Source organism: Haemorhous mexicanus, chromosome 25 (genome assembly GCF_027477595.1).
Source record: "Haemorhous mexicanus isolate bHaeMex1 chromosome 25, bHaeMex1.pri, whole genome shotgun sequence".
Taxonomy (NCBI): Eukaryota; Metazoa; Chordata; class Aves; order Passeriformes; family Fringillidae; genus Haemorhous; species Haemorhous mexicanus.
The window spans coordinates 3,943,506-3,963,697 of record NC_082365.1 but is presented as its reverse complement, the minus strand read 5'-3'; the positions used below and the strand labels follow the sequence as shown (position 1 = coordinate 3,963,697).

The 20,192-nt window shown below is 47.9% G+C and overlaps 1 protein-coding gene across 5 annotated transcripts; it reads left to right on the top strand.

Annotated features, from left to right (window-relative positions):
• The first annotated feature begins 814 nt into the window (after positions 1 to 814).
• On the top strand, positions 815 to 17,221 carry LOC132338338 (polymeric immunoglobulin receptor-like). Of its 5 annotated transcripts, none has more exons than XM_059867744.1 (9): positions 815 to 3,175; positions 5,099 to 5,202; positions 7,034 to 7,372; positions 9,270 to 9,599; positions 10,434 to 10,745; positions 11,760 to 12,318; positions 15,015 to 15,127; positions 15,803 to 15,937; positions 16,985 to 17,221. In XM_059867744.1, exons 2-9 carry the CDS (start codon positions 5,166 to 5,168, stop codon positions 17,020 to 17,022), a joined length of 1,863 nt encoding a protein of 620 aa, XP_059723727.1. In that variant the 5' UTR covers positions 815 to 3,175; positions 5,099 to 5,165; the 3' UTR covers positions 17,023 to 17,221. The 5 variants fall into 5 exon arrangements, with proteins under 5 accessions (XP_059723727.1, XP_059723725.1, XP_059723726.1 ...); XM_059867742.1 differs by having other exon boundaries at positions 15,803 to 15,941; XM_059867743.1 differs by having other exon boundaries at positions 815 to 3,179; positions 15,803 to 15,941.
• Positions 17,222 to 20,192: the final 2,971 nt, after the last annotated feature.

Sequence of the window (20,192 nt, the reverse complement as noted above, 5' to 3'; positions counted from 1 at the left end):
GATCCCTTCAGGATCCACCTGGGATCACTCCAGGATCCAGCTGGGCTCACTCCAGGATCCAGCTGGGATCATTCCAGGATAGAGCTGGGATCACTCCAGGATCCAGCTGGGATCAGTCCAGGATCCAGCTGGGCTGTCCAGGATCCAGCTGGGCTCTCAAGGATCCATCTGGGATCATTCCAGGATAGAGCTGGGATCCCTTCAGGATCCACCTGGGATCAGTCCAGGATCCAGCTGGGCTCACTCCAGGATCCAGCTGGGATCACTCCAGGATAGAGCTGGGCTCTCCAGGATCCAGCTGGGATCACTCCAGGATCCAGCTGGGATCACTCCAGGATAGAGCTGGGCTCTCCAGGATCCAGCTGGGATCACTCCAGGATCCAGCTGGGATCACTCCAGGATCGAGCTGGGCTCACTCCAGGGTCCAGCTGGGCTCTCTCCAGCCCTGTGGGAGATGCTGAGGTGTCTGAGGCTTTTTAACCCCATTCCAGCACAGTTTGGGCAATACCCAGGAGCTGGGGCTCTGCTCTTTCCCTGCCCACAAGGAGACAAGGACCCTCTCCAACCCCACCATGCTTCTCTCCATTATCCTTTTTTCCTCTTTTTGCCCCTGTTCCGTGTTTCTAGTGGAACTGTAAATGGAAAAAGGCCCAACCTGGTCCCTGCAGCTCCCAGCCCAGCTGGGCTTGGCCCACAGCACCACCAACCTGCAAAGAGCAGCCCCACCAGGGCACTGCAGCCTTTCACTGCTGTGTTAGAGCAGCCAGCTTTCACTGGCTTGGGTTTTGCTTTCCTCTGCTTGCCAGGGATGCAAATTCACCTGATGATATCTTAAACCAGAGCCAGACCTGGTGTTGCTGCTGTTAAACCCTGGTGGGTTTGGATCACCCTGCAGGGCAGCGTGGGGGTCTCCACCTCCCCAGGATCTCAGCTCTTTTCTTCCCACCACTCCTGGGTTGGGAAGTGCAGGAGGAGACAGACAGGGGCGGTGTTGTGCCTTGCAGAGGGGTTTCTGTGCACGAAACCAGCCCTGGCTGGCTCCAGGCAGGGGTTTGATCATTAACTGGGCACTGGGGAGCAGCCAGGGGTTGTTCTCATTAATTAATTCATTGCAGCTCTGAGCACAGACAGGCTGGGCTGAGGTGCTGGCAGTGACCTCCACATCTGCACAGGGTGGAACTGGTGGGATGGAGCCTCTGCCTGTCCTGGTGCTGCTCCAGGGAGGACATTCCCCCTCCAGCACCTTTGGCAGAGGAAGGAAGAGGAGTTTCCTTTACAAGCACAGCCCGGAAGAATTCAACTCTCCTTTAATTAACTGCATTCATTTGACTTTCAATTTAAACTTAAAATTAAGCTTTTTAAATAAACACAACTTTTTAACTTTTTAAACTTTAATTAATTTAACTCCCTTCAGCAGTGGAAGGTGCAAGGCAGTGGTACTGCCCCAGGAGAGAATTCCATGATTTTATGTTTCTCTGAAATAACACTGATTATTCCCAGGGGGTTCCCACCAGCACTTCTATCCCATTTTATTGCCCCACAAAGCCAATCCTGGTGCTTTGCTGCTCTCAGGGCAATAAATGCCCCCAGTTCTGCTGGAGCCCAGCCAAGAGTGGGGAGTTTGTGGCACAGAACACAGCAATCACTGCAATCCAAGATCAATCACATCACCATTAACAGCACACAACTGCTCAGTGGAAATTCATCCCCAGCCAGGGAGATTCCAGGGATTGTCTCACACAGAAAACAACCTGGCTGACCCCAGGGGGGAAGATCAAGGCCCTGGACCCCACAGGACTGAGAAAATCTCTAAATCTCCCTCTGAGCCCTTCCCACTCCTCACCCAGGTGGAAGAAGTTGATGGAGTAACCAAATTGTTTTTTGTCTGCTCAAAAAGGTAAAAAGCCCAGAAGTTTCTCTCCTTAATTTGGCACAAAGACACCTCACAGGACCTGGGGGACTTCACCTCAGACCTGGGGCTGCCCACTGACAGAGGCCAAGAGGTCCAGCCTAGGTAATTCACCAGAAAAAGGAGAGAATGAAGGAAATAAATAATAAAGGAAATAATTTTGTGGGTGTTTTAGCAGGAGCAAGGACCTCTTACCCCTAGCCCAGTTTTTCTCTACAAGAGCTTTGATATTTTACCTTTTATTAAACCTTTTTATGTTTCCAACACCTCCTCAGAAGCCACCCTGCTGCTTTTATGCCATTTGAAGTGGCAGAGCTGTCTCAGGTGGGATGGGCTCCTCTGGGAGCTCAGGAGGAACACCTTCCCCAGGGAATGCTGTCCTGCAGATCCTGGGGACACCCAGGTGCTGGAGCCAGCCCAGGGCCTCTCAGAGGTGCCACAGGTGGGAATTTTTAATTTTTAATCCGTCATTTTTAGTGGAAGGCAAAGCAGCCCCAAGTCCCTGGCAGTGACTGAAATGCCTCTGGAGCTTTGGAGCTCTCTCTCTCAATAAATAAATAAATAAATGACAAATAAACTCCTCTCAATCCTTTGGCTGGTGCCAAAGAGGAATTGTGTTTATGGAACAAACTGCCCTGAGTTTGTTCTTCACACCCTGTGGCCTGAGCCCACCCTGGTCACATTTCAGGGCAAAAATGGAAGCAGAAATCAGCTTTTGGACCCCAAAACAGGATCAAAACACAGACATGGGCTCAGTGCAGGGCCAGTCAAAGCCCAGGTGTCTGAGGAACCTTTCACCAAGTTCTTGCTGGGAAGTTCTGCCTGGAAGTGGCTCACAGCAAACAGCATTTTGTGACATCCTGCATGTTTTATATCAAAGCTTTTTGTCTGTAGAGCAGGGGAATTCCTCTCAAACTCTGCAATTTCTGCTCCTGGCCTCTTCACCCTTCCCCCCCGCCTTCCATGGTGTCCCCACATCCCTAGATAGCTAAAAAAGAGCATTTTGGGGTTTTTGGTGACATCTCTGCCACTCCTCTGAGCATTTTGTCCATCTCCACTTTGCTCAGCAATGCACATCGAGACCTCAGAGGATTTTTACTGCACCCATTTTTAAATCCACACATCAGTATATGAAAAAAAGAGTTAGGCATCAAGAGAAAAGCAAAGACTAACTGAGCTGCAAGCTGCAAAAACAACTTTATTAAACAAAATCCCAGCTGGAGGTGGAAGAGAAAATTTCCAGCAGCAGAAGCATCACAATCCAAGGTAGGTGAGTCTCAATTTGCCCTTAAAATACTATTTATTTTTGGAGAACAGTGCTGTTGTAGAGTGATTATAGGAGAGAGATTTCACCTACAGGATTGAAATTCAACATAATTATTTCTATAAAAATAAAGGCAGTGACTTATGATGATTTTTCTACCCACTGTTCCCTTTTTTTTTTCCCTTTAAAGCTATAAATTGAATTACTGCCCTTTTTGGCCAAGAAAAAAATGATATGGATGGGGTAAAATGCACCCCAGTTCTGGATGGTGCCAAAAATGGATCCTTGAAACATTTTCACAAGATTAGACTGAAATAAAGACAGGAAAAACCCAAACATACATGGTTTACTCCTGGGATTTCTCTACCTCTTTCTTGGCTCTTTCTGCTTTATATTTAATGCCTGTTTGTGGGTTAGCACTAAAAAACAACAACGTTGCCCAAAAACGAACATTAAATGAGATTAAAATGGAGCTGAGGGTTCTGTCCTGCAGAGCAGGAGTAAGGAAAATAGGGATTGCACTGCTGGACATCAGAAAAGATGAAATAAACATAGGAATTGCATTTTAACTGATTTTTTGATGAAAAAAAAAAAGCCCTTCAGCTCTTTACAGGACATTTCTGTTAGCTCTCATTGCTCCAAGTCCTCCAGTCTGGTGGGAATTGTGACTTTGAGTGAAAATCCCAATTTTTTACCTATTCTGTGTCTGTTGGCTGCAGTGAGGGAACTGCTGAAACTCTGAAGTGAGCAGAGCTGGGGGCACTGGAGCTGTGCCCCAAAACCAGCACAAACTGGGAGCACTGGAGCTGTGCCCACTGCCCCAAACCAGCACAAACTGGGAGCACTGGAGCTGTGCCCACTGCCCCAAACCAGCACAAACTGGGAGCACTGGAGCTGTGCTCCAAACCAGCACAAACTGGGGGCACTGGAGCTGTGCCCCAAACCAGCACAAACTGGGGGCACTGGAGCTGTGCCCCAGACCAGCACAAACTGGGAGCACTGGAGCTGTGCCCCAGACCAGCACAAACTGGGGGCACTGGAGCTGTGCCCACTGCCCCAAAACCAGCACAAACTGGGAGCACTGGAGCTGTGCCCCAGACCAGCACAAACTGGGGGCACTGGAGCTGTGCCCCAGACCAGCACAAACTGGGGGCACTGGAGCTGTGCCCCAAACCAGCACAAACTGGGAGCACTGGAGCTGTGCCCAAAACCAGCACAAACTGGGAGCACTGGAGCTGTGCCCAGTGCCCCAAAACCAGCACAAACTGGGGGCACTGGAGCTGTGCCCACTGCCCCAAACCCAGCACAAACTGGGAGCACTGGAGCTGTGCCCCAAACCAGCACAAACTGGGAGCACTGGAGCTGTGCCCCAGACCAGCACAAACTGGGGGCACTGGAGCTGTGCCCCAGACCAGCACAAACTGGGAGCACTGGAGCTGTGCCCCAAACCAGCACAAACTGGGAGCACTGGAGCTGTGCCCCAAACCAGCACAAACTGGGGGCACTGGAGCTGTGCCCCAGACCAGCACAAACTGGGGGCACTGGAGCTGTGCCCCAAAACCAGCACAAACTGGGGGCCCTGGAGCTGTGCCCCAAAACCAGCACAAACTGGGGGCCCTGGAGCTGTGCCCCAAAACCAGCTCAAACTGGGGGCACTAGAGCTGTGCCCACTGCCCCAAACCAGCACAAACTGGGAGCACTGGAGCTGTGCCCCAGACCAGCACAAACTGGGGGGACACAGAGGGTTCAGAGCAGGAGTGGGAGATCTGCAGAGCACTATTAGCACCTTTTTTCCTTTTGAAATTCCCTTTTTTTTGGCCCAGGACAGGTCAGAGCCTTGGGGCCAGCAGGGAGGCAGAGCCCTGCCCTGAGTGGCCACCAGAGCTTTGCAGAGCTTGCCACAATCTCTCTCTTCTCCTTGATAGCACAGAAATCAGCAAAATCCCCTGCCCACGGTGAGGATTGCCCAGGGAACACTCAGGAGGGCTGGACATGGTGCTTCTCCTCCTTCTAGCAGCTCTGCTGCCAGGTAAGAGCCAGCAAGACACGAGTGGCAGCCCCTGACAGGAACAGGTAAAGCTGGACCTGGGGGTCAGGCTGGATCCTCCCCTGGACACCCAACACCTCCACCTGGGCTGGAACCCTGGATGCTCAGAATTTTAAATTCACATTTTTAAATTTTTTATTAATTTTTTTTTTATTTATTTTTATCATTATGCTGAAAGGCACAGAGACTCACCAGAAAACACTGCAGTTGACCTGAGGCTGTAAAGAAAGCTTCCAAAATTGATTAATAGCACTGGGATTAAGGGTGTGGAGTTGGTTAGAAGTGTAATTCACAGAGTAGAAAACTTAAAGTTTAGGGGTTTAGAATATTGCAATAAATATGAAGCAAGATGGAGCTTTTAGGGCAGAAGCAAGTTGTTCTTCTTTATCTTCTTCTTCCTTCTTCTTCACTTTCTTCTTCATCTTCTCTTCCTTCTTCTTCATAAGTTTGAGGGATGTTTTGTAGTTGGGCAGAAAAGTCTGCATTGAGGCCCTCAAGAGATCAGTTATTGAGTCAAAAGAGAAAATAATCGAAGTGTCACTTCTTAATTAGGTAGTTTAGGTGTAGAAGACCTTGGAACAAGAGATTGTTGGTCATTTTGTGCCTGACTAATGAAAAGCTGCAGAACTCATGGTTGTGAGACTGTGGCACCAGGGGCACTTAGGGGGGAACACCACATCCAGAATTGATTTTATTGTGACACCAGGGGCACTAGGGAGGGAAACACCACATCCAGAACAGATTTCCTGTGGCACCAGGGGCACTCAGGGAGGAAACACCACATCCAGAAGAGATTTCCTGTCATACCAGGGGCACTCAGGGAGGGAAACACCACATCCAGAATTGATTTCCTGTCATACCAGGGGCACTCAGGGAGGGAAACACCACATCCAGAAGAGATTTCCTGTGACACCAGGGGCACTCAGGGAGGGAAACACCACATCCAGAAGAGATTTCCTGTGGCACCAGGGGCACTCAGGGGGGAACACCACATCCAGAATAGATTTTATTGTGACACCAGGGGCACTCAGGGAGGAAACACCACATCCAGAAGAGATTTCCTGTGACACCAGGGGCACTCAGGGAGGAAACACCACATCCAGAAGAGATTTCCTGTGGCACCAGGGGCACTCAGGGAGGGAAACACCACATCCAGAAGAGATTTCCTGTGGCACCAGGGGCACTAGGGAGGGAAACACCACATACAGAATTGATTTTATTGTGACACCAGGGGCACTCAGGTGGGAAACACCACATCCAGAAGAGATTTCCTGTGGCACCAGGGGCACTCAGGGGGGAACACCACATCCAGAAGAGATTTCCTGTGACACCAGGGGCACTCAGGGAGGAAACACCACATCCAGAAGAGATTTCCTGTGATACCAGGGGCACTCGGGGGGGGAATACCACATACAGAATTGATTTTATTGTGGCACCAGGGGCACTCAGGGAGGGAAACACCACATCCAGAATTGATTTCCTGTGGCACCAGGGGTACTCAGGGAGGGAAACACCACATCCAGAATTGATTTTATTGTGACACCAGGGGCACTCAGGGGGGAATACCACATCCAGAAGAGATTTCCTGTGATACCAGGGGCACTCAGGGAGGGAAACACCACATCCAGAACAGATTTCCTGTGGCACCAGGGGCACTCAGGGAGGGAAACACCACATCCAGAAGAGATTTCCTGAGCCCTGTGTGCCCCGGTGCCCCTCAGAACCCCAGCCCTGTCTGGAGGGAGCCGTGCTGGGCTCTGCTGGCTGGCTGGCAGTAACCCAACCCTTGTGTGTCTGTCTGTCTGTCCCCCAGAGCCCGTGGCCAGCAGCCTGCACAGCTCCAGGGTTTTGGCAGGAGGCCTTGGAGGCTCCATCACCCACCAGTGCTTCTACTCCCCCAGCCCAGCCAACAAACACCAGCGGAAATATTGGTGCAAGGCAGCAGCCAGCGGGCTCTGCTCCACCATCGTCTCCAGCAGCTTCACCTCCAGCCACTACCAGGGCAGGGTGGCCCTGAGGGATGTCCCCCAGGATGGCACCTTCACGGTGACAATGACAGGGCTGAGGAGCAGCGACTCGGGCACCTACAGGTGTGGCATTGGCAGCACCAACCAAGGGCTCCACGCCAGCCTCAACCTGACTGTTCTGGCAGGTAGGGTTTGGTCTGGGCTCCTGGGAGAGGTGTGGGGTCAGGTGCCTCAGCTTCTGCTGTTGGCCAGTCTCTATCTGTGGGGCTCCCAGATGAGGGAGGAATGATGAATCTGACTCCGTGTTCTCAGGAGGTTAATTTATTATTTTATGGTCCAAATTGTGGTGGTGTTCACAGGGGTCCTGGGATGAGGGAAGAGATGAGAATCTTGACTCCTCTCAGAATCTCTGCTGGTCAGAGTAGAGCACAATCCTCTTTTTCCCAGCCCAGCTGTCAAAGAAGGAGTCAGGATTTTTCTGTTCTCGTTCTCAAGGTTGTTTATTGTTTCTTATCTGTAAAATTCTTTCTCTGACCTGCTGAGGTCTGTCTGGCAGGTTGGGTTGAGGCACTCTGACCACCCTCAGGGGAGTGTTACCTTTTTATACTAAAAACTACCTGTACTTTATTTACCATAACTTCCCAACACCTCTCACCTGTGTTAGACAGTGAGCTTCTACCTTAAACCAATCCAAAAGTGCCACCATCACCCAGAAGATGGAGGCTGGGAAGAAGAAGGAAAAAGGACAGGGCATGCCCAAATTCCTCCATCTTGGGACCCCAAGCCCCCATTCTAAAAACCCAAAAAAATCTATTTTTCACCCCGTGACAAACTAACTATTATTCTACTTAAACTCTCTTGACTTGTAATTCTTCATATAAAGGTGGTAATTTGCTCCATGGGTCCAGATCAAAGGCACAGGGGTCTCAGGCTCTGTGCCAAGGTCTCTGAGGCCCCTGGCAGGGGCTCGAGCCCTCCAGGGCAGCCAGAGGGATGTCCTGGGTTCCAGCAGACTCCACGTTTCAGAAGGCTGATTTATTATTTTATGATATATATTACAATAAAAGAAAATGAAATATTAAAATTACACTAAAGAAAGAAAAGGGATTTCCTCAGAAGGCTAGCAAAAGAAAGGAGAGGAATGATACTAAAATCCTGTGACTGACCAGAGAGTCCCAGACAGCTGGGCTGTGATTGGCCATTAATTAAAAACAACCACATGAGACCAATCCCAGATGCACCTGCTGCATTCCACAGCAGCAGAGAATCATTGTTCACATTTCATTTCTGAGGCCTCTCAGCTTCTCAGGAGAAAAATCTTAGCAAAAGGATTTTTCAGAAAAGATGTCCGTGACACTGTATTTTATTAAAGAATACTAAACTAAACTATACTAAAGAATACAGAAAGGATACAGACAGAAGGCTAAAAAGATAATAATGAAAAACTTGGGGCTCTTTCCAGACTCTGACACAGCTTGACCCTGGTTGGCCAATAAGTCAAAATAATTCACAGCAGAAACCAATGACACAATCACCTGTGGGTAAACAATGTCCAAACCACATTCCAAAGCAGCAAAACACAGGAAAAGCAAATCAGATAATTATTGTTTTCCTTTTCTCAGGAGAGAAATCCTGGTGAAGGGATTTTTCCAGAAAATATGACAGTGACAAGCCAGATAACAGAGTTTTACAATATATTTTTATATAAAGTTATTGTATAACTTTTATCATTTTTGGGGTGTAAAAGCACCCAGGTTTGACCAAATCAACTGTTCAGAAAGGTGAAAGGATTCTGCTTATCCTGCCTGTTGGAAACACAGGTTTGGAGGCTCTGGGGAAGGGCACAGGGGAAATGTCTGAGCAAATGGGCTTTGGAGAGATAAAGGAAATAATGATGGAGTTGCAGGGTGTGAACCATGTGTGTGGGTATTTTTGAGATATTTTAAGCCCAAGAGATGAATATTTATTATCCTAGAGCAGAGCTCAGAGGCACGGCCTGAGATTAGCTGTAGAGCCAGAAGGATGGGGCAGGCTCTGGGGGCTCTGTGTGCTGGCAGTGCCTGTCCTGCTCTCTCCCTGCAGATGCCACGGTGTCACAGCCAACCCAGCTGATCCGAGGGCAGCTCCACGGCTCTGTCACAGTCCTGTGCCACTCTGGGGACACCCAAAGTGACCAGAAGAGGTTCTGGTGCAAAGTGGGCAGAAGCAGCTGCGCTCCCATCGCCAGCTCTGATGGCTTTGTGGGCAGGAGGTACCAAGGACGCATCGTTATCACCCCCCAGGAGAGCTCTGGAGCTTTCAAAGTCCTGGTCAGTGACTTACAGGAGGAGGATTCGGGGCTGTATCTGTGTGGGACACAAGGATTGAAGGGTCAGGACAGCCCACAGGAGGTGCTTCTGCTGGTGGCCACAGGTAGGACAGGGCTTGGGGGGCTCAGTGCTGGGTGAGGGGTATGAAATTCTGACCCTGTGCCCTCCCTGCAGCCTCCACCCTTCCCGGGAGACCCAAAATTCCTCAGGGGCACAGTCGGGGGCTCGCTGTCACTGTGCACAAATCACAGACAGGACAGACCAGCAGCTGGGTGCTGTCACAGCCAGGGGCTGTGCACAAATCACAGACAGGACAGGACTGCTGGGACCCTGCCTTGAGCTGTTTCATTTTCCAGCATCACTCTCATTCCATGGCTATGGCAATGGGAAGGTGCCAGCAGCTCCCATCCCAGGCAGCAGACCAAGATCTTACTGTTACAACTCACTTTCAAAGTGTTCTGCCCAATCACACAAAGCAGCAGCACACTGACAGTGTTTATATCTGTACTGTACATATTCCATACTGACAGCAGTTCTGTCCAGTCACCATAAGCACAGGTACCTTTGGTTAGACAATGCTGGCTTGTTTCAAACACAGCACCTGCTTGTGAGCCTGAAACACAACGCACAGAGCTCCAGGATTAAGCTCAGGGCTCCCTAATATCTCTCTAAATAAACTTTTCTGCAGCTTAGGGAGTTATCCTAGCCAAGTGTTAATACACAGACATTGTTCTATTTGTCCTTGCTTTTCTATTTCTTTTTGTTAAATTTTTCTCTGACCAATCTCATGGCTGCTGCTCAGCTCCAACCACAGTTCTGCTGTCCCTGGGGCCTTTTGCAGCTTTCCCAACCCCTCTGATTTTATGGATTCCCACACATGGGGGGCTCAGTGCTGGGTGAGGGACATGGAATTCTAACTCTGTGCCCTCCCCTGCAGCCTCCACCCTTCCCAGGAGACCCAAATTCCTCAGCGGCACCGTCGGGGGCTCAGTGTCCTTCCAGTGCCACCACGACCCCCAGGGGACCTACGAGAGGAAGTACCTGTGCAGGTGGAGGGCAGGGAGCTGCCAGGTGCTGCTGGACACCGAGGGCTTCGTGCTGGAGTCCCACCGAGGGCGGGCACAGATGTCCAGCAGCTCCACGGTGCTGCTGGGGCAGCTGAGGGAGGAGGATGCAGGCTGGTACTGGTGTGGGGCCAGGAGTGGGCACGCTGAGCTCACAGCCCCCCTGAAGCTGCTCATCCACAAGGGTAGGTGGTGTGGTGGGGGGCATGGCCTGGGTGGTCCCCTGTGGCATTCGTATCTTCTGGGGAAATCCCTTCACCCAGGATTTCTCTCCTGGGAAGCTGAGAAGCCTCAGAGAAAAAGGAAAACAATGCTTATCTCATGTGCTTCTCCTGTGTTGTGCTCATGTGGAATGTGGTTGGAGATTGTTTACCCACAGGTGATTGTTTCATTAATTTCATGTGAATTCTTTTCACCCTTTGGCCAAACAGGGCCAAGCTGTGTCAGGGCTCTGGAGAGAGTCAGGAGTTTTCATTATTATCTTTTTAGCCTTCTGTCTGTATCCTTTCTGTATTCTTTAGTACAGTTTAGTTTAGTATCCTTTAATAAAATATAGTATCATGAAGTAATAAATTAGCCTGCTGAGAACATGGGGTCAGATCCATCATTCCTGCCACGGGGCACCCCACAAATACACCAGTCCCCAAACCCTTCTACATTTTCCTTTCTCTATTAGCCAGCAGCTGGGGTGGTGGTGAAGGTTCTTGGAGGGGGAGAGCTGAGCTTTCCAGAGAAATGGAACAGGTTTGGGTGGTGCTATTGATTAGTTATGATGTGACATCCAGGTCCTGGCAAGTGCAGCACAGGGAGGAGTTTGGCTCTGAAGAGAAGCTGAAGGTTATTTTGCAGTTTGGGAAACTGCAGAGTGTAAATAGACAGAGCCATGGAACTGCTCCTCTAGGCAAAGACACAACGAGGGGGGTTAAAGCAGGAATGTTTGCCAGGTATCCAGGTGTTCATCAGTGCTTTTACAGCACTCCCAGGAGAACAGGAATGCCTGAGTCTGGTGGTTTTTCACACGAGATGCCAGGTGAAATGTGTAAATCTGTGGTAAATCTAACAAACACACTGGCCCTGCCAAAGGCTGGGTACTAAAGCTTTAAAATAATAAATAAATAAATAAATAAATAAATAAATAAATAAATAATAATAATAATAATAATAATAATAATAATAATAATAATAGCTTTTTTCTGTAGAAACCTGCTCCTCATGGGACCCAGGAACAGCCAGTCCTGAGAGAGCCACAGCACCACGTCCTGCTGCCCACAGCACAGCCAGGCACAGCAGCAGGGCACACAGGATGGGCACTGTCACCCTGGGCACCAGAATTGGCACTGTCACCTATGGCACCAGGATGGGCAGTGTCCCCAAGGACACCACTATGGGCACTGTCACCTATGGCACCAGGATGGGCAGTGTCCCCAAGGACACCAAGATGGGCACTGTCACCTATGGCACCAGGATGGGCACTGTCACTCACAACACTTCCATGGGCAGTGTCCCCAAGGACACCAAGATGGGCACTGTCACCTATGGCACCAGGATGGGCAGTGTCCCCAAGGACACCAAGATGGGCACTGTCACCCAGGACAGCATGATGGGCACTGTCACTCACAGCACTTCCATGGGCAGTGTCCCCAAGGACACCACCATGGGCACCACGATGGCCACTGTCACCCTGGGCACCATCTCCCTGCTGCCCACTGCCACCCCTGGCACCTCTGCAGCCTCCCCAGGTGACACCTTTCAGGAGAGGTGAGTCCACAGCCACATCCCTGGTGTTTTGCAGCCTGTCTGGCCCACCCCAGGGCCCTGTGGAGGTCGTGCACAGCTAAAACACCTGCAGGGACACCAGAAGGGAGAGAAGGCAGCCTGGCTGTTCTGTTTGTGGGGTGCCCCGTGGCAGGGAGGAATGATGGATCTGACTCCACGTTCCCAGAAGGCTGATTTATTATTTTATAGTTCTATATTATATTAGAGAATACTAAATTAAACTATACTAAAGAATACAGAAAGGATACAGACAGAAGGCTAAAAAGATAATAATGAAAACTCCTGACTCATTCCAGAGTCTCACACAGCCTGGCCCTGATTGGCCAAAGAGTCAGAACAATTCTCATGAATCCAGTGACACAATCACCTGTGGGTAAACAATCTCCAACCACATTCCAGACCAGCACAACACAGGAGAAGCAAATGAGATAAGAATTGTTTTCCTTTTTCTCTGAGGCCTCTCAGCTTCCCAGGAGCAAAACCCTGGGTGAAGGGATTTCCCAGAGAATGTGAATGCCACACGAGGCCTCCCCATGTCCGTGCACACTCTGACGTTGTCTCTGACCCTGCTGGTGCTGGCTGCTGCTCTGCAGCAGGTGCCAGAGTCCACAGCCGTGCTCCTGCCTGCTTCCCTGTGCCCAGGAGCCTGCCAGGACCTCGGGGACCTGGCTGGGGTTTGAGCAATGGCCCTGGGGAGCGTGTGGCTGTGCTCAGCCCAGGGCACCCCCCTGAGCCCCGCAGCAGCCAGGAGTGCCCTTAGCAGGGTGACTCTTGGTTGGGGATAATGTCTGATGACCCTGTGATCTCAGAAGGTTGGAGAAATGCTTTATTAAGCTATACTGAGAGCTTAATAAGGCTTATATTACATTATATTAAAATATTGTTATATATTAATGCTTTATTAAGCTATATTAAGGGCTTCATAAAGATATTATATTATATTATATTACATTACATTACATTACATTACATTACATTACATTACATTACATTTACATTACATTACATTATATATGACATGACATGACATTGCATTACATTATATTACATTATATATGACATGACATTACATTGCATTATATTGCTTTATTGAGCTATACTGAGCCTAATAAAGCATTTATTATATTTATTTTATTCTATTTATAATATTATACTATTATATTATATACTTTAAGCTATACTAAGAGCTTAATTAAAGCATTTTTAATATTCTATTATATTTATAATATTATACTATTATTCATTAATGCTTTATTAAGCTATACTAAGAGCTTAATAAAGCATTATATTATATTATATTATATTATATTATATTACATTACATTACATTACATTACATTACATTACATTACATTACATTTACATTACATTATATTATATGCTTAATAAAGCATTCTATTCTATTACACTATACTAAAACTAGATCATATTAAAGTAAAACTCTCTTTAGACAGTCCCAACACAGCTTTGCCTTAATTGGTCAATCAATCTAAACCAACTATCACTAGTGGCCAATTAAGAAATCACACTTTGGTAAACAATTTCTATCCCACATTCCACGTGTGCTAAACAACAGGAGGAGCAAACAGAGATAAGAATTGTTTTCTTCTTTATATTATATTATATTATATTATATTATATTATATTATATTATATTATATTATATTATATTATATTATATTATATTATATTATATTATATTATATTATATTATATTATATATCTTTATTAAGCTATACTAAGAGCTTAATCTATTACACTATACTAAAACTAGATCATAAGAAATCACTCTTTGGTAAACAATTTCTATCCCACACTCCACGTGTGCTAAACAACAGGAGGAGCAAACAGAGATAGGAAATGTTTTCTCCTTTCTCTGAGCTTTCTCTTGGACTTTCCCAGCTTCCTAGGAAAATCCTGGCAGAGAGAATGATGCCTCTCTCTGTTCAGAAGATGTGAGTGCCACACCAGGAGCCCCCAGGCAGGAGCTCGCTGCTGATCCAGGAGTGAGCTTTGGGCTTCAAGGTTCATCCAAAGGCTGGCAGGGTTTGGGGCAGGAATTATCCCCTGGTCATTCTCCACACCAGTTCCTGTGTCTCACCCCAGCACAAGCTCCTTCCCAGTGGATTTCCCTCCTGTGAGCAGCTCCAACCTCTCCCCCAGCTGTGGCCACCAGCCAGCCCTGCTGCAGGGATCCTGCAGCTGCAGCAGGAATTGCAGGGACAGCCAGAACCCAGCTGGGCAAAGCCCACAAACCCCTTCAGTGCCGAGGTGGGCACCTGGGATCCTCTTCCACCCCCTCCTGCCCAAGCCACACCATCCTGGCAGAGAGAGGGCAGGCAGCTTCCAAAGGTGTGAGGGTTGGAGCAGCCCACTATGAGGAAGTATTTCTTGTGAATTCACATTGTGCTTGTGAATTTGTGTTGTGCAAACAGCTCATTTTCCCTTTGGAGGGGCTAATTCAGCTGGCAGCACCTACCCCACACAGCAGATATAAAAATCACTTCCTCATGAGCCAAACTCCAGATCAAATGATTGTAACTCTCCTTGACTCTGTTGGCTTTGCTTTGATTCAGAGTTTACAGCTCCTTGGTACTCTTTAGAGGGAAAACAACCCCCTGTAGGAACCACAAAGGTGACTCCAAATCTGATTTAATCCCGGTGCTTCATCTTCCCAGCTCCTCAGGTGAGCCACAGCTGCTCCCAGCTGTGTTATCAGCTCTGCTTTTGCTGGTTTGCATCACCGTCATCATCCTCACCCTGGCCAAAATCAAGCTTCAAAAGCAGACAGGTAAATTGGCCAGGCAGCACCTTTTGGGGCTGCAGTGGAAGTGTTCCAATGGCTTTGCTTGTGATTTCCAAGGGCTGGAGTCTGAGCCGTGGAATATTTCCATCTCCCAGACACGTGTCTGTCTGTCTGTCTGTCCTGCAGCCCCAGGACGTGGCTGGACCTGCAGGCAAAGTCCCTGAGAAGTTGTTTGGTTTTGTTTGAAACGTGCTGAAAAGCAAAGCAAATGCAGGACAGGGAAATCTGGAGGCCTGCTGGGAGCAAGGCTGGGTTTTTGTGGGTGGAGGATTCGTGTCCCCCTGGGTGATAGCAAACCTGGAGGGAGGGAGGGACCTGTGTGGTGTGGGGGGCTTCACCCTGGGCAGCTTCTGGGGCCAGCTCCAGCTCATTCCGTGCAGAGCTGACAAAGACAGGCCCAAAAAATCCCTTCTGAGAACTGATTTGCAAAGTTAGGTGCATCTATCTCACTCCAGACCCTGTTATATCCATAGAAATAAATTCAGGGACAGAAAAACCTTCGGGGATGGCAGCGGGGAGGGGAAGCACACAATTCACAATAAGAAAAGGGTGAAATGATGGCCTAATAATGGCCTAATTTGGTGTCTGACAGGCTGGAATACTTCAAGAGGTGCTAGTGGGGGTGTTCCCTGCAGTGCATCCGTGTGTTTTGTTTTACAGGAGGAGGAAGAAGCAGCCCAGGGAGCCTGGAGCCGCCTTTGGCCCCTGCTGGGCTGAGCCCTGGAAAGGAGGAAAGGATGGAGGAGAGCCTGAGCCCAGGAGAGGAGCAGGAATTCAGGACGGGCTCTGGCAAATGTAGGTGGGTGCTTGCTGAAACTGGCACTGCAGGTGTCCTCTCCCTTGCTGAAAGAGAATAAACTGACGTTTTAAGCTGGGGATTTGTGGCTTAGTGAGGAAAACCAGGTTTGCAGTCCAGGAATCACAACCCACAGCCCAAGAATCACATTCTGCTGCCAAACTCCTGCCTTCACCCCTTCCCAAGAAACCTTAAGGCCTGGATTTCATAAGACCTGGATTAAATCCCACATCAAGTTTATATATTTATTGTAGGGTCGATTACAATTTTTGATTGCAAGCAGTAAAGCTGTTATCTCACTTCCCGCCTCTTTCAGTAAATTCTGATTTCTTATCTCCTTTCTCAGCATTACCCAGAAGTAATTCTTGTTCAATGTTGCAACCATGTCATTCTTTTTTGTTCTGTTGTGCAGGACAATCTCTGCTATCCTTGGAAATATCAGGATGGCCAGCTTCTCTGTAAGAGGCTCAGAGTGTTGATGCATTTTAGAGAAAAGCTCCTGTAAAAATCATCTGAGCAAATATTTTAAATATTAATATTATAATTTAAATATTTCTAATCTGGAGGAATTTGTATCAGGGAGAAGGACTCCACTAAAAAAAAAAAATTAGTGGAATGGTGGCTCAGAAATTTGGTGATTTCATGTTCCAACTCCAGTGCACTCAGAGCCAACAGGGTCTTAAATATCAATAATAGAAAGAAAAATTTCACATCCCCTAAAACCTTGAAAATCAACTAAACGATCAACATTCTGTGAGAAACTCCTAAAAGGGAGAATGAAACCCAGAAATTATTTGTGCCTTCTCTTCCCAGATGTCTGGGCTGGGGTAAAGTCTGGGATAATTCTCCAAACCCAGCAGGAGGCTGACTCCAGAAATCCCCTCTGACCTGGGATTTTCCACCTTTCTGTTCTCAAAACTCCTTAAAATATCATTTTAAATACCGAGCTTGGCATAAACCCAGAAATACCTATGAAATTACTCCTACAAATACCAGAGAGAGGCAATGCCAGATCACAGCCTCTCTTCTGTTTCATTATTTTACAGTTACCCTGTGGAGAAAAATTACTCTCCAAGGTGTCTGATGAAGACCTGAGCCAGAACCTTCTGTGAAAGCCCTGGGTACCTGAGCTGGGAATCTTCTCTGTGGGCAGCCAAGCCCCCAGCACTCCCCTGCCCTCCTCAGAACCCAAATCCCCTTTGCTGAGAGCTGAACCCCCGCTCTGAACCCCCAAACTGCTCCCTGTTTGGTAGAGGAGAGAATAAAAAACGCCCTGAAACCAACTCTTTGTGGGTTGTTTCTCTGAGGGAAAGGTAAAACTGGGGAGGGGGGAGAAGGAAGGACCTTTGTGGCTTCAGGGTTGCTCATATCAGAGAATCCCAGAATTGGAAAGGATCAGGCTGCTCAAAAATTAAGGATTTTTTGGTGTGTTTTTAAAAAATCCCGACCCATGGAGTCATTTTCCAACACATAAAAAACCTCTCATTTCAGTTTCTCAGATGACCACATTCCCAAAGTGATATTCTTCCTTCACCTCTCCTGGCTTCAGGGTTGCTCATATCAGAGAATCCCAGAACTGGAAAGGATCAGGCTGCTCAAAAAATACTGATTTTTGGTGTTTTTTTAAAAAATCCCGACCCATGGAGTAATTTTCCAACACATAATCGACCTCTTTTTTCAGTTTCTCAGACACCCACATTCCCAAAGTGTATTTTTCTTTCCCTTCTCCTGGCCTCAGGGTTGCTCATATCAGAGAATCCCAGAATTGGAAAGGATCAGGCTGCTCAAAAATTAAGGATTTTTTGGTGTGTTTTTAAAAAATCCCGACCCATGGAGTCATTTTCCAACACATAAAAAACCTCTCATTTCAGTTTCTCAGATGACCACATTCCCAAAGTGATATTCTTCCTTCACCTCTCCTGGCTTCAGGGTTGCTCATATCAGAGAATCCCAGAACTGGAAAGGATCAGGCTGCTCAAAAAATACTGATTTTTGGTGTTTTTTTAAAAAATCCTGATCCATGGAGTAATTTTCCGACACATAATCGACCTCTTTTTTCAGTTTCTCAGACACCCACATTCCCAAAGTGTATTTTTCTTTCCCTTCTCCTGGCCTCAGGGTTGCTCATATCAGAGAATCCCAGAATTGGAAAGGATCAGGCTGCTCAAAAATTAAGGATTTTCTGTGGTTTGGTTTATTTTTTAATCTGGATTTTAGGAATAATTTTCCAACACACAAACCACCTCTCATTTCAGTTTCTCAGATTCCCACATTCCCAAAGTGATATTCTTCCTTCACCTCTCCTGGCTTCAGGGTTGCTCATATCAGAGAATCCCAGAATTGGAAAGGATCAGGCTACTCAAAAAATACTGATTTTTTGGTGTTTTTTTAAAAAATCCTGATCCATGGAGTAATTTTCCGACACATAATCGACCTCTTATTTCAGTTTCTCAGACACCCACATTCCCAAAGTGTATTTTTCTTTCCCTTCTCCTGGCCTCAGGGTTGCTCATATCAGAGAATCCCAGAATTGGAAAGGATCAGGCTGCTCAAAAATTAAGGATTTTCTGTGGTTTGGTTTTTTTTTTTAATCTGGATTCTAGGAATAATTTTCCAACACACAAACCACCTCTCATTTCAGTTTCTCAGATTCCCACATTCCCAAAGTGATATTTTTCCTTCCCTTCTCCCGGCTTCAGGGTTGCTCATATCAGAGAATCCCAGAATTGGAAAGGATCAGGCTACTCAAAAAATACTGATTTTTTGGTGTTTTTTTAAAAAATCCTGATCCATGGAGTAATTTTCCGACACATAATCGACCTCTTATTTCAGTTTCTCAGACACCCACATTCCCAAAGTGTATTTTTCTTTCCCTTCTCCTGGCCTCAGGGTTGCTCATATCAGAGAATCCCAGAATTGGAAAGGATCAGGCTGCTCAAAAATTAAGGATTTTCTGTGGTTTGGTTTTTTTTTTTAATCTGGATTCTAGGAATAATTTTCCAACACACAAACCACCTCTCATTTCAGTTTCTCAGATTCCCACATTCCCAAAGTGATATTCTTCCTTCCCTTCTCCCGGCTTTAGGGTTGCTCATATCAGAGAATCCCAGAATTGGAAAGCATCAGGCTGCTCAAAAATTAAGGATTTTTTGGTGTTTTTTTTCTAAATCCCGACCCATGGAGTCATTTTCCAACACGTAAACCACCTCTCATTTCAGTTTCTCAGACACCCACGTTCCCAAAGTGCTGTTTGTCCTTCAGCTCTCCTGCAGGGACACCCACAGCTTCAGCAACAGCTGGAGTTCAGCCCGGGCACAGCCCAGCCCCGAGCAGCAGCCTTGGCTCCACGCTCAGATCAGGGCTCGTGCTGCAATCTGCACTCCCCACATGAAAGCAATCCCAAGGATGTTTGTTTTCTGGAGGTGCCAAAATGCTTTGGAACCTGGGACTTGGCAGGGAAACGCTTCCTCGTGTGCTAAAGCAAGGAAATACATTTCCAATAGGTTTGCATGAGGCAAGGGGTTGGTTTTACTGGAAACCTGGAGGGAGAAAAGGGGGGTTTGGTTTAAAAAAGACCTCTTCATTCACCTTGGATTCATTTTGGCTCCTTGAGATGCACCAGCAGGTGGAGGTTCCCATACTTCTGCCAGGTTTTCCTCTGCTCAAGGCCATGCCACCTTCCTTGCAAGGTGTTAAAAGCACATTTCCATCCCTCTGGAAGCTGATCCCTTGGGATGCGTGCCCTGGAGAGGGGGAGCCCCAGGAGAGCAAACACAGCTGTGTCCACCGTGGTCCAGCCAGCACAAGTGGTGGCCACGAGGCAAAAGAAGTCCTGCCAGCATGACCTGGGGAATGTTTGGAATGCCCAGGGAAGCAGCTCTGCTGGGAAGCTCAGATGGGATCGGGGTTTGTTCCCATCCAGGAGAGGTGGTGGAGGCTGCTCCCTCCGCCCAGGATCCCCACCAAGCACAGCCACAGCCAGGAGCTCCTTCCTCACCCCAAGAGCTCCTTCCTCACCCCAAGAGCTCCTTCCTCACTCCAAAAGATCTCTTCTCACCCCAAGAGCTCCTTCCTCACCCCAAGAGCTCCTTTCTCACCCCAAGAGCTCCTTCCTCACCCCAAAAGCTCCTTTCTCACCCCAAGAGCTCCTTCCTCACTCCAAAAGATCTCTTCTCACCCCAAGAGCTCCTTCCTCACCCCAAGAGCTCCTTTCTCACCCCAAGAGCTCCTTCCTCACCCCAAAAGCTCCTTACT